The sequence below is a fragment of the Struthio camelus genome, chromosome 3 (assembly GCF_040807025.1).
Source record: "Struthio camelus isolate bStrCam1 chromosome 3, bStrCam1.hap1, whole genome shotgun sequence".
Classification (NCBI taxonomy): Eukaryota; Metazoa; Chordata; class Aves; order Struthioniformes; family Struthionidae; genus Struthio; species Struthio camelus.
In genome coordinates this window covers 129296551-129314120 of record NC_090944.1, presented here as the reverse complement: position 1 = coordinate 129314120, position 17570 = coordinate 129296551, and the positions used below count along the sequence as shown (strand labels likewise).

The 17570-nt window shown below is 44.6% G+C and overlaps 1 protein-coding gene across 4 annotated transcripts; it reads left to right on the top strand.

Moving 5' to 3' along the window:
• Positions 1–2623: 2623 nt before the first annotated feature.
• On the top strand, positions 2624–17565 carry LOC138066878 (uncharacterized). 4 transcript variants are annotated; one of them, XM_068940279.1, is made up of 5 exons: positions 2627–2666; positions 2861–3060; positions 13410–13529; positions 14875–14978; positions 16378–17565. In XM_068940279.1, the coding sequence occupies exons 2-4, from the start codon at positions 2874–2876 to the stop codon at positions 14973–14975; spliced, it is 408 nt and encodes a 135-aa protein (XP_068796380.1). In that variant the 5' UTR covers positions 2627–2666; positions 2861–2873; the 3' UTR covers positions 14976–14978; positions 16378–17565. The 4 variants fall into 4 exon arrangements, 3 of the variants coding, with proteins under 3 accessions (XP_068796378.1, XP_068796379.1, XP_068796380.1); XM_068940277.1 differs by having other exon boundaries at positions 2624–3060; XM_068940278.1 differs by having other exon boundaries at positions 2624–3060; positions 16375–17565.
• The last annotated feature ends 5 nt before the right edge of the window (positions 17566–17570 follow it).

Sequence of the window (17570 nt, the reverse complement as noted above, 5' to 3'; positions counted from 1 at the left end):
AGAATAAATTCTTCCTATAGCCAAACATGTAACTTTGGTTCCCAAAATTAATCTGTTTTGATATGCAGCGGGGAAATCCTCAAACCTGCATCACTGGCAGATGAATGTGAAATGTCTGATGCCCAGATAAGGAAGATTAAAGTTTGTTTCTCCTGTGGCACAGAGCTCCCCTTCCTGCCTTTTAGGCTGACTTTGCAGCTCCAACATTAAAGAGCATGGAGGCTTTTAATATTCATTCATTAAAGCTAGCACGGTCGAGGTGCAAATTCATTTCTTGCAGATGCTTGCAGAAGCAGTTTTTTTTCTTTTCTTTCTTTCTTTCTTTTTTTTTCTGGCCGCAAAGGTGACTATAAGCTCGTTATAGCTGAGACTGCCTGGGTATGCAAGGCTCAGGCTGCCGACTCGAGGAGCTGGTGGGTATCAGCATGCAGAAGTGCAGACAGGAACTTGCCCTGCTTACACTCCAAGCCGGTGCGCTGCACCGCAGCCAGGCCCCGGCCCCACACGACAGTGTCGGTGCAGCTGCCCGCTCCTGCTAGTCCTGCTGCGAGAGCGGGCACTCACCCTCCAGTGCTGCAGGCAGCCTGCCTGGCCCAACCATGGCAGTGCGCACCTATGCCAAAAGTTTCTGCTTTCTTCACCTACAAGGAGGCACCTTGCACACTTCTCGGCTCGGAGAGTGCCTCCTCCTACAAGCTCAACACAGAGCATGGGCATTTACATGCACAGCTCCTCTGCCAGAAATAGTGATGGTACCCACTTTCTGCAAAATAAACTGTGCATCTAGTGCTCTTCTGTCATTCAGAGTTTGCAGGTCTGGACTTCTGACATGAAAGGTATGAAAATTTGAGCAGCGCTCAGTGAGCAAGATGACCCCTCCATGCACACCCACAGCCCTGCTGTCTTTCACTGCTTATGAAACACATGCCTAATTAAAGGCAAACTGGATCTTTGCATCCCCTTGTCCACTTTAGAAAAGCTCTGTACGTTTATACGTGTGCTCTCGTGCAGCCAGCAAACCCAGCCCAGAAGCACCCCGAGGTGGGTCGCTGGGACACGTATCAGCTGCGCTGCCAGCCTGGGAGACAGAGACTTGCCGGTTAACACAGGGGACAAACAAGAAGCACCAGAAAAACCAGTGTGGCTTGTGTTGACAGCGTGCCCCACACCTCCCAAGCCTTTCCAGGTGGAACGGGACATAAAGACGTCGCCCGCCTGCAGCGCAACGTGCCTCAGCGCAGAAGAGGCCGTGTCGCAAGCCGAGCAGGGCACCAGCGTGCCGCCTTCGTCAGCCGGACCGCAGCAACGCCCTGCGCTGCCCCGGCGCGGCTGCCCGCTGCAGGGCTCCTCGTACGCCTGCCGTCCCGCTCCCGAGACAGGCCCTTTGCGTGCCGGGTCCTGCCCCGTGGAGAAACCTGCTGTGTAGGACGCTGCGTTGCGTACGGCTGCCTGCTTTCCTTTGGGGAAGGGAAAGATCAGCCTTCTGGGAGATACCTTCTACATCTAGCCACAATTAACAAAAAAAAAAAAAAAAAAAAAAGAGAGAGATCTCCTATTTAAAAAGCAGTTTCTCTGACACTGGGGCTTTAATGGTGATCAGCAACAACCTTCTCCACCTCACATCACACAGTAAGAGGAGGCAAGGATCTCATCTCCAGCACTGGCTGCTTCAGAGAGCAGAGAACGAGCTGGCAGTTAGGAAACCACCAGCATATATAGGAAGCTGCCTTCCGACCCACTGTTAGAGGTTAGCTGGACCTTGAAGCTGGAGGATTTACTTTTTCCAGTCTTGCTCTTAAGGCTGCCAGGCTCTTTCCAGTTCTGCAGAGGCTACAGCTGCAGTGCGGAGCCCCGCTAGGTCCTGTGCGGAAAGGGTATTCCTCCAGGCGGTTATAAACACAGCCCTCTCTGCGGCGCGGGTCTGCCTGCCACGCCGCCGGCACGAGAAAGAGCAGTAAGCTCCTCAAGAGCTCTGTCCTCAATAGGAAAAGTTCCTGCTCAGCTTATTTCTCTCGTCTCCGACATGAATGCCCTGTTTCCAAAATGTTCAGGCTGACAAAGTCCCTGCAAATAGGAAGCACAATGTTCCCCGCACAGTATATTTTACAGCAAAACAAAAGCTGGTGGCATGGCGCAGAATTTCAAGGTCTGTGTTCTCTTGGGCTCTTTACCCCATTCGCTGAAATTGCCTGCTTTGCAATGCTATCAAGAGTGGTAAATTTAAGAATATTGCATGCCAAGCAGATATGGGGATTATTTCTACTCTGTAGCAATGCATGTGGATTTCTCAATGCCTAGCGCACATTATTTTAAGAAATCCCCTAAAAATTTTAAAATAACCTGTGTTTATAACTGGCCCTAAAAAAAGACATGAGTAAATGCTCTTACAAAATAAATTCTTAAATTTCAGCCCAGTGGAGTATCAAATGCACAGCAAAGCCAAGACAAACACCTTGAGCAGCACTCTCCCAAAATGTATGTGGTTTGGAAACCTCCGTTGTTGTTATATCCCAGATAATGATTCATCCTCCCTGTGGGATTCTGACTTGCCTCTGCATGTTTCACAACGCTGCCTGGCTTTATAATAGTGCGGTTGCACGCTGTGACTCCTCGCAGATTTCTCAGCTCGCTTGTGAGCGAGGAGGAGGGTCACTCTTCAAACGATGGTGTTCTTCTTCCGACAGGTCTTCCTGCTGGCCATAGACTTACTACTCGCAATGACCCTCTCTTGCCTCCTTTACGCCTTCGTATGCATTTCCATTGCATTTCTGACCTGCTTCACTATCTTCTTCTTCTTTGGAATTATGGAGAGGAACATTGATGTAAAAGGGAGGGCGATTGTAATCCTCGTGTCCAACAGCTCCATTGGCAGGATGTTTGCAAGGAACCTGGATAAAGCCGGTTTTAAAGTGTCTGCTGCGCACTGGCCTCCTCAGAAGGAATGGAAGACTACAAAGGAAGAGTGCTCTCCAAGCATCGAGACAGCACAGCTCCACATGACTGACGACGAGTATCAGAAGATGATGAAAAACTTCATAGAAAGCCACGTATCCCTGAAAGGTAATTTTTAGGGCAAGCTTGTGGATCGTGCCTACAGTAGAAATCAAAATGCACAGGACTGAGAGCATTAGAGTTCACCAGCAAACTAGGAAGGCATGAATGCTTTAGGAAATGTGCTATAAGCACACTAACTGCCTTGCTTTTTGTTGCGCAAAACAAACATTTTGCTTTTTCCAGGGAAAAGATCCTGCTCTGGGGGCTGTGGAAGGCCCCAGTAGACCTCAGTCTCTGGAGAAAGGTGAGGTAGGCCAAGAAACGAGCAGGAGAGGGTCCCACCAAAGCACAGAGGGCTTGACTCATCATGGGGAGAGAACACAGGAATGAACAAGGGGGAGCAGAGACTCGGACAGTGACCTGGGAAGAAATAACATGTCTGATTTTTAACGCCTTCTGGATGAAAAAAAAAAATTGAGCTTCCTCTTGGTTCCTTGCCTGCTGTGGGATTGATTAACAAACAGCCAGGTCAGAGGTTTAACTGACAGGTTGTGACTTTTTCTCTGAGCCTCACTGCTGTCATTTTTGCCGGCATACCAGACTGAGAACAACCTGCAGACCTCACCTTAGGCATCATGTGAGGCAAGTGGCCTCCTGAGGTGAATTTCTTCAAGCACCTCTGCTTGGGAATCTCCCCAGGTCTTTCTAGATGCAAGATGAAGGGCTAATGGGTGGACTGGCCTACATCCTAGCTGAATTAATGCTGCTGTCCAGGAATCTCCGTCTTCACAGCTCTAATTTGATCCCTCTTGGGAGGGACAGGAATTTCAGCCCCAGTTCAGAGCGTCTCATAGGGCACATGCTGGGGCACCTCCTCAGCCTGGTGTTTGAGAGGGGTGTAACCCATGCATGGGAGGGCTGTAACCTCACTGCCAGCAGGGCAGTGAAGTTCCTGGAGAAGAGTCCAACCCCCTCCTCTGCAATATATCCCAACTAAGGCATGGCTGAACAGTGACGCTCTCTTCCCACTTCCCCAAACTTCCTCCTTCTTACCCCTGCTTATCTGTCTCTGTCTTCTTTGTCCTTCCTTCTATGGTTTCTCTTTGGCTAGGCTACCCTTGAGGTCTCCCCAGGGCAGGCTCTCTGTCCACTCACACTGAGCCAAGGTCTTCTAGAGCACCCCGTTGCTCATCAGCTGCTTGGTCAGCTGGATGCAAGGAGGAGATCCTTGGTATTGCTGCCCAGAACTGAAAGATTTCTCTGTGCTCCCAGGCTCTGTACAGGAAGGACTTTTAGAAATCAAAGTACACACCATGAACCTTCTCTACTACACAGACACCTGTCCAGAGACACAGTAGGAAACACTAGCCCATTCCCACTTATTCTGGCCCTAACACCACTCTAGCTATTGGTGAGCCCATGGGACAGGTTATCTCCCATGGCTTTTCTCTTCAGAGGCATCCAGCTACTTGTGTGTGTGTGCGGACAAAGCCTAGTAGTTCACCAGGCCGGGTACCAGCACGCTCCCTCTCTAGAAGCCGACACCAGAGCTCTTCTTAGGTAGCAGAGCTCCATGCAAGCAGGTGATTGCAGCAGGCCTGTGCTGTTTTAACTCAATGAGGATCTGGCCCAGTGACATCTGTTTTTTTCAGCTTTGGATTACTTTGGTCACTGTGCTAGTGAAATACATTCTCTCGCAAGTCAAGTTTTTGGTTCATCCCCCACCCCCTTGGAGAGTCCTCTACTCAGTGATCTGCGATGTTTTATATTTAGGATCCCTTGCACAATATTCACATCACAGCTGTGGATATTAAAATGTATTTCCCACACACTGACCCAGTTGCATGGCAGATCAAAGCACTGTGTCAGCAAAAAAAAAAAAAGAAAAGAAAAAAAGAAAAAGAAAAAGAAAACATCACAACAATTTTCTTGGATTTCCTTGTTAATGGTTTTGAGTGAGTGCTGGTATTTGTTCTGCAAAATTTGCAATAATACTGTGGCATGGGTTGGTTAAATGTGAACACTTGCTGTCAGCTGACTGACGGTGAAAAACTTTCTCTTTGTAAAAATTTCTTTTGCACAATTTGTGTGTATGCAAGGTTTGGTTTCCAAAGAAAGGAACATTCATGGCTGCTTTTGTGAAATTTTTACTACTGTAACTTTGCTAATGTAAATAAAAAGACATTTGTTTGATACAAACATAGCTTTTGAAATGCATCTTAAATGCCTTCCACAATGACATAAGGCACACAGAATTAAAAGGCTTGTGATGATTAACATCATATATTTGTTATCCTAGCTGCAGGCCTATAGATCTCAATTTTCAGGTATACTAGCAACTTTATTTTGTGGTAGCAGGATGAATGAGTATAATGTTACTAGGTGCAAAGACATCTTAACATTCAGATAAATGTAAGTCAACCCCTCACCCCTCAAATTGTAACATAGGCTTTATTATAGCTTAATCTTGTCCATAAGGAGTTTTGTTTTTTTTCTGGCTTCTTAACTTTAGGTGCATTTAGATCAGATGGTCAAGTGTTCTGTGACCAGGAGGAAAAAGGGGGAGAGAAGTCTTAATCGCTCACCTCCAGGATCTCAGCTTATACCATCAGATACTGTGCAAGTTCTTCGCGTCATGTCCAAGCGCTCTGGGATCCAGCTGCTTGAGAAATTGCTGTGCCATGTTGCTCTTTGGGCACGTTGCCTAGAAATGTTGGCATTTGCTTTGTGACTGTCAATATTGACTGCGGTGAGGGTGGTACACGGGAAGGAAGAAAAAAAAGTGGAGACGGACTGGACCCAACAGACTGAGAACCTAAGCTGACCTGAGAGGAGTTCACACCACCAAAGCTCTAGTCTGATTAAATTGCCTTAGCCACAATTGCCATAGTACCTTGGGCTTCAGCTAATTACAGACGAAGCACAACAGACAGGGCTATGCGATATCAGTATTTACCACATCATGCCCAAAGGTTGGCTGCCTTTGGCTTTGCAAGAAGAGCAAGGCCCACAAGGCTCTCCAGTGCACCTGCCCTGCCAGCCTGCACTGATCTAGAGTCCTTGACTTAAACTGCTGGAGAATGGAGAAACTGCTGTTTCACATCCAATCCCAGCCTACTCTTGCTGTAGATTATTTGAACCAAGGCTTTCTTCAGCTGGCACAACATTCTGGGGACATACAACTCCTCCTTTCTACCCTTATTCCAGGGACCACTCAGAGTTGTTTTCCCACTACCCGGCTGCATTTTCCTCAGCTCCCTTTCTCTCCCCTCTCCTCACAGTTTACTGTGCTACTGACCATTGCTCATCATGGTTGCTTCTGTCTACTTTCTCTTTCCTTGTTTTGTACTATTCCTCTGCAACGTCTCAGATTTCTGCAGGAGAGATGACATTCAGTGTGAGCAATGCCTCTGGCTGCACAGTACAGCCTCCCTCTGTTAATTCATATCTGCTACGCTGAAGTTAGTTGTAGAAGTCCTGCTGACTTTCATAGGGCCAGGATTTCATTTCTTATGCTTTCATCTCCACTAAGATATGAGCCATCTGGAATTCTTTGGTACTTTATGAGCTTCTCCCTGTCCCTTATCTGCTAAATAGAGATGATAATACCTTCCTCACACAAGTAGAGAGATAAGTGATACAAATTAATAAAGTTAATGCCCATGTTATCTTAGGCCTCATTATCTGAAAGACGCTTTCTCACCCTGCACTTCACAATGGTGTTTCAGATCAGCAGAAGTACTTGCTCTCAGAAATTAGTTCCGAGACTCCTAAAGGACCTAGAGAGAGCTGACTGTGCACACAGCTATCCTGGTCAGAGATACTGGCCTGTCATCCTTGGCCACCTGTTCTCATCCTCCTGAGGCTGCCAGCAGAGTGGCTTTTATGATCACTTCCTAAGTCAATCCACACAAAAAAATCATCTGGTACGTTTAATCTATTTAAATGGGTGGATTGAGTTAATCCAGCTGATTTTTTCCTTCTGTGTGTCAAGGGACATTCAGGCGATCTCTTTTGCAAGCAGAGCTATGAGGGCAGCAACACCAGCAGCAGCAAGCATAGCTAATTCTGGGAAAGGGACGGAGTATACAGCTGCAGTGGCTTGTTCAAGGCTGCATCCCAAGATGCTGGCAGAGCAACACGGAGCACTGAAGCATCAAGGCTTTTCACCAGTCCCGTATGCTCTTGGACTATCTCCACCTCTTCTGAAGGAGCAGCTGGTCTTGCTGCTCTGTTTTGCAGTTGATAGCAGCAATGGAGGCTCTCCTAGTACTTTCATTTGCCTTGCACCTCTCCTTCAGCATCTGTCTGCTTTTGGTTAGTCATTAGCTTAGTTCATGGAGCCACTCTTGTGACTGAGAGCAGAAACGACCACACTGCGCTACAGAAACACTGTAGGAAATTTATTTATTTATTTTTGCTTTCTGAGGATGGCAGCCCTGTAGATCAAATTATTTTATTAGAAGCTAACCGTTCCTCACTCACTTTTCTGTGCTAGACTTACCTTAAGATAAACGGCCACGCCAAACACTAATTCCTAAACTCAGAGGGAAGGAGGAGTCACAACAACCTGCCAGTCTCACTCATATCAGAGAGAGATCAATCAAATGTGATAATCACTGACTGCAATAAACTACCAGGCAATAGGAATTATGAACGAATAAGGCAAATGAAATTATATACTCATGCAATTTTAAAGAGTACTGCATTATTTAACTTAGCTCAGCTACAAGAACTCAGGCCACCTCGGATAAATCAGGCCATTTTCTAAGCTGCAAATGACTATGCTTGGAGTTATGAGTCAAATGGTTAATATTTGTAGCTACGCCTTTATGCCTTTAATATGGGTTATGCAAAAACGTCTTTGAAAAATTGGCCTGCAACTCCAATGCCTTCATTTCTCTTGGGATTTATCAGTACTAGAGAAGCACTTTGATACAGCCACAATCAGGCCTACATAACAACCTAGACAGAGAAAACAGATCTCATTCTGATGCTATAGGCTGGGAAGGAACTATTTTAGGACGAAGGGGCACTTCCTATTCAAAGCTTTTATTTTTTAAATAAGAATCTATGCATCATCTATATACAGTGTACAGTTTCCCCCACAAGAAGCTATGCACCTACACACTATGCGTTTTCCATGGGAAGCCAGCTTGTAATTCCCTGAAAGGCTTTTGAAAAGTCTTTTGCTTAGACAGATGACTCCTCTGCTGAGAGCCAAGGACCCTGGCCATACATATAAAAACTGTGATTAAAGAGTTATACAACTCATAAAAGCTGCAGCAACACTCCTCCTCCTGCATGCCCATCTCTTGCTCATCACCAGTGGGCAGAGCCAGTTGGTGTTAGAAGCCTCCGTCCCCTGTGTCACACTGCTGCTACCACCAAGCAGCCTGCTGCCGCCGAGCCCTCCTCTGACACCCGCGCAGACGGAGAGGTCCCGCAGCCCCCGGCACACTTCCGAAACACCAAACCCTCCAGCACGTCCCTTGGCCGCCCCTGCTCCTGCCACTGCAGGGTGCTGGGCACGCCGGTGCAGGCAGAGCCCTCACGGCTCCGCGCGGCCACAGGTTCTGCTCCTGGCAGGGATCAACACGGTCAGCAAGTCCAACCTGCGTTTTACAGGCCGGAGAACTTTATCAGATTTCAAAAGAACAAAACAGCAAGGCAGCCATGTGGAAATGGGAGCTGAGCCGTGAAGAGCGAGCTTAGTTTGTTGTAAGATTTAGCAGGTAGCTGGGAGTCCTGCTGTGCACGTCAGTTACTTGCTTATTATTTTATCACTGCTGGACTGAGGAATTCTGTTTGCAAACCAAGATATTTCAACAATAATTAAAAAATGCATATTGGTCGGCTATATTTTAAAAGTAGGTCTTCTATTTGTATGCATGCAGAATATGTTGCCATGTTCACAACTAATAGCAGCCATATGTATATATTACTGAAAGAGAAGAGAGTACAAGAGCCATATGCTGCCCCAGCCTGTTTTCTGAATCTTAAGTTTGCAGATGGCAGGAACAAAGTGGATCATTTCTTTAAAAAAAAAAAAAAAAACAAGGAGAGGGAAGAAAAAGCTTCATAAGTATTTGGTTACTCATGTTATATGAGCTCCTAAATTCTTCCACAAGCCCCCGCCAGTATTCTGAAGCAATACCCCCCTCATTTGGCCTCAACTTTGCTCCCATGAATTTCATTCCCATATGTAAGCTGATTTTACAACAAAACCCAGGGAAGTGTTTCATTTCCAAGCTTCAATCGTTAAACCACACAAGACTAACAATTTTTTTTTTTTTTTTTTTTAAAAAAAGAGACATCTATATTCATTACATATAGCACATAAAACAAGTGATCCATATGTTTTCATGCAATTCCTTAACCTTACACTCTTATCTGTACTCTTGTGGGAGACTTGCTTTTGCTTGCCATTTCCAGTGGTGGTGGTAGGGTTAGAGGTGCAAGATAAAATAAAGACAAAGTTATCTGCGAAACTGTTTATTCAGCACTCACATACTAATCGCTGATTCTGTAAGTCATTGGAAATATGCACAGATGTAACATAACCTTTATGCCAATGTAAAAGCGTCCAAAACTAGGGCTCAACTTTGCACCAGTTTAGAAATAGAGCATTGTCTCTTGTTAACCAGAGTTGGACAGTTCCCCAATACACAAATATTGGAAAAATACCAAGATTAGAGCCAAACGAGTTCTACAGTTTTATTTTTCCCTTATAAATAATTCAGTTTGTCAGAAAGAATATCTGGAGTGTGTGTCCATTCTTTTTCTCACTCCTTATCTCAAGCCTCCAGGAAAATTTACCAGAGGAGGACAGTCTTGATAGGGAAAGGAAACCAACGGGGTGGGGGGGGGGGAAGCTACATGGAACTCCAGCTTACCATATTACAATGTCTTCAGTTGGAAACCTTCTAAATAGTTCTAAGAAATATGGATACAGATTTAGTTTTAATAATGTAGCAAGATCAAATGGTATATAAAAATTAAATACTTTTTAAAATGTTAAATACTTCCTTGATGTATAAAATTATATGTGTGTATGTATATATATATATTCTGTTACAGAACTACTTATTTTTTACTTGTTATTTAAGAATCTACTTCCTTGAAATTTTTTCTGCCCAGCTGGTAAATTGTTTTCCTGACACTTAGTGTATTGGAAACTCCCAGGTAACAGAGGAATTGCTGTGGCATTTTCACCAAGAAAAGACAGGCATGACCAAACTGCTTTTCTGAAGTCTCCTTGCTGTGGCATGGTGGGGTTGGCCTGGCCTGCAGTCAGCTCAGCCCAGGAACCTTGCTGGCAGCATTAAATTGTTCCTCCAGTTCCCTGGTGAGGCTCTGGGAGGAAATGCCTGAGAGGCACAGTATATGGTACCAGGCCAAATTGTCAGCCTGGGTAAGGTGACTTAGGAACATTGTCTTCAAGAGAATTGCACCAATTTAGACCAGGCAACAGCTTCCCACTAGAGGCTGAAATCAACCCCTTTTAAAGTTTTTTTGAATCATACGTGCTTATGGAGAAAACCTCCTAGGCTTGATGCTTTGTTACAGTAGCCAAACACTTTGTTATGAAGAAACTGTCCAAACATCAGAGCCTTCCTTCTGTTCTCGAGCGGTTTGCCCTAGTTTCTGGGACTGTGTTTATTATTCAAAAATATTCACTGCCCTGGTTTGGTCAAACTGGTTGAAGCCTATGAGCTGTCTGAAGTCTCTTCACTTTGATTGGTTGTTATTCAATAGGTGAAATAATCCTGTTGAATAGCTAGGTGAGGTGGCATTTGTGTCTAACCCCAAACTGGATGGGTTAAACTCTTTAGAACAATGGACTGATGAATAATGAACGCTTATTTTCAGTCATGAATAATTGTATTTCCTCCTGTGCAAAAGCACGTCACACCAGAGGGCTATCTCCAGGGGTTGAAACAGACTCATTTATGCCTGTATGACTAACTGCGCTACACCTAAGTGGTGCTTATGCACTTCTGAAGGCTCTTAATATAGAGGAAGGAGAATTAGAACATGAGCCTCTCCCCCATATTTCTTAATTTTCACATTTAAGTTCCATTTTGCCTGCTGCAATCATTAAATGCAGAACTCCCCTGTCCTATAGGTGAAAACATGACATACACATCGTTCAAGTCTGCTTAAGCTTTGCATTCATGCCAGAAAAATAGCCCTGAAAGTTTTGATTTTTCTAGCCCCCAAATGCCATTTTGTAATTGAATCACCCTTTAACTGTAAAAACGCAGGGGCCTGTCCTCCATTATAGCCTTTCCCACCCCCAGCCCATTTTAAGTGGTCAAATTGAGTTGTCATCAACCTAAAACTCATTTCAGGTTACGTGCCTTCCACTCCTTGCCTCTGGTCACCTTTGTGGTTTCATATTTACATATATAAAAAAAGCATTTTCTCTCTTCTCTTGCTATGCGAGACTCGCATAGAATTGGGAAAGCTATTAGAGCTCATTAGAGATTTGAATTTCCATCCTGCTTTCAATTTACGGAGGCCACATTTTACAATGAGTAAACACTGATGGAAAATTCCAGTTCCAGTAACTATACGCTTAGTGTTGACTAATTCAACATGTATGCAAACTGTAAAGGCAGGAAGCATTCCCTTCTTCCCTACCCCAGTTTCATTCAGGAACAGCAAACTTCAGAGTTATTTATATAAGGTCCAGGGTGGTGGTGGGAGGGAACAGGCAGAAATATGAAAATAAATGACATCCTTTTAAGAAGTGACCAATATCAGAGTGCAACAAAAGTAAAGTCCCCAAAGTTTTGGGCGCTGGAGTGACAAGCAGAAGGCTTCTTTCCTTCACTTGCTCTCTGTGTTTCTCTTCAGACCTCTCTAGCAGATATTTTTATTCATAGCCCCAGCTCTGGAGCACAGGTCGTGTCCGCCTGTGTCAGTCACACAGGGTCACACTATGACACAAAGCAACACACTGCAACTGACTCTGCAGCTAAAACACAGAAGCAGGTAAAATAAGACTTCAAGTCTTATCTCGGTTTTCTGAGAAGCAGAGAGGCAGAGTGCTCAAGCAGAGAGAACAAGACTTTTCTGCCACCTCCCAGAGGGGAGGGATGTGCCATGGACCGCTTTTAGCCCTGGTGGAGTTACAGTACATCTGGCACTGCACTTCTATTAATGGAAAATGCTGATATATGAGAATGACATCAAGACTTAAACTGCAGCACAGACTTGAAGCAAAGCAGTTCAATCTGAGTCACTTTTTGCAGAGCCTGGACTGACAAGGGGAGCAGAGCGCCTCCGGCACCAGCCTGCGGAGGTCTTTACAGCTTTCACCAAACACAGCACAGAGGAGGTCAATTCCTAGCCAGGAAAAGCCACCTGGAGTGCTCCTTGGGCTCTCACTAGGACACTAAGAAAATACTTTCTTCAAAGGCTTATTCCAGCTCTCTCTGTCCTTGAAGCAAGGCAGATGTCTTCTTTCTCAAGCCTTTAGACAGCAGTCACCCTTTTCCCTTTCCCCATTGTGCACCATCTGGAGACAACTTTGAGCACCCAGCAGGTTTAAAGCAAATATTGCCCCTTGAGCAGACAATGCTTTTCTTATGGGCCAGAAGCCTGTGACATCCTATTTTAAAGGTAGGCAAGCAAGCAGATTAGAACCACCTCTCAAAGATTATACATTATTTTACAGACAAACAGGCCCCAGTTATGACTCATTTGCCCTACAGAATAGAAGACTTTTAAACGATAGCTGAATTTGTCCCTGCATGATGTTTGGATGCAACAGCTTACCATTATGAAGGGAATAAGTGCCTTAAATAGAACAAGTCCTACAGAGTGATTTTTTTTTTCCTAATAAGTGCCATTTGATTTGTCCTGAAAAGTGTTTCTTGGAAAATATTTCGTTTGCTTTGATTCTAAGAAAAGTAATTTGCTAATGTTTGCCTGATCATAAAATTGATTTGACCTTCTACAAGTAAATCTCACATCACTGTGTGTTGCTGAGCCTTTTGAGGTGCATTAGATTGTTCATACAGTAGGGTTTTCTCTTACTTATTCTGTGTGGCCTCTTGGTATAACTGAAAGAAACATTTTCAAAAGTTTCATAAGAACTTCAAACAACCAGTAAAAAAAATTCAAAATCCCAATGAAACATTGTAATAAATTTCTAACTGTGGAGGAAGGAATACTGTCTTTCAGTCAGCTCTACTTATAGTGCTGTAATTCTTGCAAAATATGACTTCCCCTTTTAATTCTTTGTCAGACTAGGTGGCTGCCATATAGCGCAGTACATTCAGGTTTTAATTAAAAAGTAGTTGTAAGTGGCAATATTTCATCTGCTCCCGTTATGTCCTCAGAGAAACATAATTCAAAAATGAACTGTTAAAGTTAACTTAGCTCATATCCTGTTAATTTGGCAGGCATGTATGGGACGATGAAGAAGCCGTCAATCCTGATATGGGAAGAACAGGAATTGCACACAAACAGGTCACCCGAGAGAAAAGCCTCTTACAAATGGAAGAAAGTTTTCAAGGCTTCAGGTAGGAAGCAACTTGTAGCTGTCAAGTGCAATTGAATATGTTGCATTTGTCAGACATCATCGAGATGAGGGAGGGAAACACCTTATAAGCCTCTTCATTAACATGGTTTTAAAAACTATTTTTAACATGTCATACAGGCCTTAACACCTCTGAAAACAAAGCACTTCTTCATGGCCCACTCCTCACTAGAGTTGGCTATAGCCAGCTTAAAACATGTTCAGAAGTGTTAACTAACATACTGTAAACAGATGTTTTCCTAGACTAGACAGGGTGGTCTTGTACTTAGAAATACCTGGGTAGCCCAGAGCGAATATGGGCAGAAACAGTTCTGCACAGCCCTCACTGTCCTGGGGTTGACCCAGAATCTCTCCTCCTGGCATGGAAAAAACCCACAGGTCCTGTTGCAAACTACCTGTCAGCAGCTGGCAGCACCAGCCCTTTATCCAAAGGGAGGACTCCTCCGCCTGGCTCGTTTTCCATACAACTGAGTCTACAAACACTACCGCAGAAGAAAGAGGTTTGTTGTCAGTGCTAGCTGTTTGAAGGAAAGAAGGATTTCCTGAATATAAATAACCTGCTAATTGCAGTGGGACTTTAATCTTTTTATTTACATATGCTATTCACTTATAGTTACTTATTTACATTATACATTTTTACATTACAAATGGCATTTATTTTCATGATAGATTTCCTATATAAGACCTGCCACATCTGAGATAGGGCTTCTAAGAGCCTAAGAACAACGTCTCTGGCTGTAGAGCTCCCACACACCTTCCTTTCTGAGCAAAGAGAGCTACGCAAAGCTGGAAGAGCAGGCAGCTAAGCTCTGCTTCATGCAATAGGGGAAAAGTGGTTAATGCATTTCAAATGCATTTGATACAGCATGCATCACAAAAACAGGTGGAGTAAATAACCGAGAAACCTATCTCCCAGTTCCTGAATCACCACCTCCTTTACCATTTCCTTCCATACCCCCATCCGTATTATACCAGGTCCCCAGACAACCAGTGTGGGGAGCTTTTGTAGCCACCCTGCTACCTTCCCACTGCTGGCTGTCATTACCTAGCTCCCATTTGAAGGGTACAGAGCTCACTCAAACCATCTGGAGATGGTTGAGTCTTGAGGTGGTGAGCTGCCCTACCCTCGGTCCTGGTGCACTTCCAAGTGCCTGGACGACAGGGCCTGGGGCAGAAGCAAGAGCTGGAACAGGACCTCTGTCCTTTCTTTGCTCTGAGAATCCCAAGCCCATAGAGGCAGCACTAGAGACGTTTACTCTCTTGCGCAGATTAACGTTAACCACTGACCCCCTAGCACAAGGTAAACAGTGACGCTTTTCTGTTTGCAGCCTTCTGTGTCGCAGTCCTCTTTCGCCCACTGAACTGGGCACTGACTTTTCTGAAGACAGGTCTGCAGTTACTCACGTGCCTGGTGAAGTCCAAAAACTGAGAGGTGAGACAGCATGCTCATGGCTTAGCTACAGGCACCTAACAGCTCACCAGCATCCCCTGCAACACCAGTCTCCCATCTGTTGGGATAAGAAATGGTGGCTCAGCCAGTAGGAAGGGGGCTGGGAAGGGCCGGGAAAACATGGCCTGGGAGCAGCCTCCTGTCCACTCCAGCATGCCAATGCCGGATGGCTACCTCCTTTCTGCACTGATCTGGCCCTGCAGAGCCAGCCCTGAGGCACAGCCACGCACCGCAGGCCAAATTTGGCTTGTGTTCCCTTATATGGTAAACACTATCCTAAATAGCTGTAAAACCACAGATGTCAAGACTTGCATATACATGAACATGCTCCACTGTTATGTCAGATAAAATGATGAGACCCAAGTGTACATTAAATAATTAACAAAAAAACACATCGAAAATTTTCGGGGTCTGTCACTAGCTTCAGTGTGGGGTATTTACTTGGAGCTCAGCTCTGCCCTGCGAGCACAGCCACCAACATCCCTGCGAGAGCAAAGGTAAATGGCTCTCCCTGCAAGGCAACACAGCCAGTGCTTTAGAGCCTGCTGCTAGGTGGAGTAAGGACAGACAAGCTAATCTTCCTCCGAGCTCTGCAGTCAGAGCAGACAGATTGGTAGCAAGCACGAAACTGGCCAGCCCGCCTCCAGTGAGGAGGCAGAATATTAGCTGCTCTCCAGCATCCCGCTGGAATTTAAAAGGCATGGTAGTTGCTTTTTTGCAGTATAAAATCCCTAAATATCCTGCAGCCTGTTTGCTGCTGGATCATCTCTTCCCTGTTCCTGCATTATCTCTGCTTCAGGCTCTGATAGCTCTTGCACTACATTTCCTCCAGCACATAGCTGCAGAATCAAGAGAAATGATATATTCCTTGACATCCCTGCCTGAGTCAAAGCACCTAGAGCTTGATATGATTCACCCTATTTACTGATCCAGGCTTTTCTTTTTTTTTTTTGGGGGGGGGGGTGGGGAGGAAGAGGAGGAGGAGGAACAGTATGGGAAGGGGTAAGATAATGAATAAGATTAATCCCCAAGTGTCCCCACTGGTTGGTTTGATCTTTTCTTGCTCAGTGGGAGGGATTCCTGTTCTCTACCTAAAACTGTACCTTCAAGTGTCTAGATCTCAGTAGCATCTTTGGATTGATGTTGGTGAGTTTTGGATCAGGGCCCATAAAGCTTGCTTTAGATGCTAGGTTGAAGGTGCGGGTGGAAATAAAAATCATGCAAGTCTATTCTGCCTCAGACTACAATGGCTGTTGTAGTAGCAGTGATGTACTGCAGATATAATGAGGAAGGTAACGCAATAAAATGATAATCTGAATGAAGTCAGATGAAATGATTCATTAGTACGAAGAGCTAAAGCTGTCCAAATGTGTTTCAGCAGGAAAAGAAAACCATGGAGCAATACTTGTTAATATTGCAATGCCACAATCAAAAGAAGCTACAGGAAGGAAAATAGCTGGGATCAACAGTGACGAGTTCCTGGCCGGGGATAATTATGAATGGTGACTCCAACTGCAGGACAACAAAAAAACTGTGAAACAGGTCTCTATCTTACTTGCAAGACTAATCTGCAAGGAAGAGAACACTGAATTTCTGGGTTGTACAGCACAAGGCTGTGCTCTACACGCTGCGATACAAACATACAGAGGGCAAAACCATCTGAGGTGAAATGAAATAAAGGAAGAACTCTGCTGAGAAGAAAAATGCTACGACTTGCTTTTCATTATCTAAAGCAACAACTCAGAACTGTCCAAGTGATATGAGATGTACCCACCCAGGGAGCTGGGTCCAGAGAGGAAAAAAAAATGAACCCTTTCAAAACAGTTTCTATGAGACATTAAATCAGCTTAATATCAAATGAGACCGAAAGAAAATATTAATTACAGAATGTCAAAGCATCAGGAGAAGACATGCTAAAGTTATTCATTCGTTCCTGAATGAGAAGTCTGGGTTTTCAGCCTTTTCATATTCGGCAAGTAACCCATTATATTAATCATGATAATACTGCCTATTCTGCAGAATTTTCCAGGAAAGCCAGAACCCAGTTTTGAGCTGAAAGTCTGCTTTGACAGAAAGTTCCACTCACATGGTGAGTGATCACATTCTGCCACATAACCTCTGTGTGCAATTTCAGTTGATAACCTTCATCATTTTCTCTGTCAAACTACTGTGTAGGACTTGTGTGGGCTGTTAAGTGGCTACTGTTCTGCCCCCAAAGTGATACCACCTGTTTGTACACGCAAGAGCGGTCATGGTCTGATTCTAGAGACCATGCGTGAACAAAACTCCCAGAGCCTCCAAAGGAAGTTTTGCTTGCCTGAAGACTTTAAGATAACCTACATTTGTTTGCAGAGCTTTCTGGTCCATTGGGATACAAAGAACTGCTACACACAAGCATAAAATTATGACCATAAGGCAATACTGCCATGAGATAAAATTATAGTATAACTGCTCTTAGAAATGTGTTTAACCCAAATTAGCTACATCAAACTAACACTGAAGTTACAGATTGAGATTCCTAAAGCTGGCTAGGGGATCTGAATGCCTGGCTGCTTTTAATTTTAGTAGAAACTA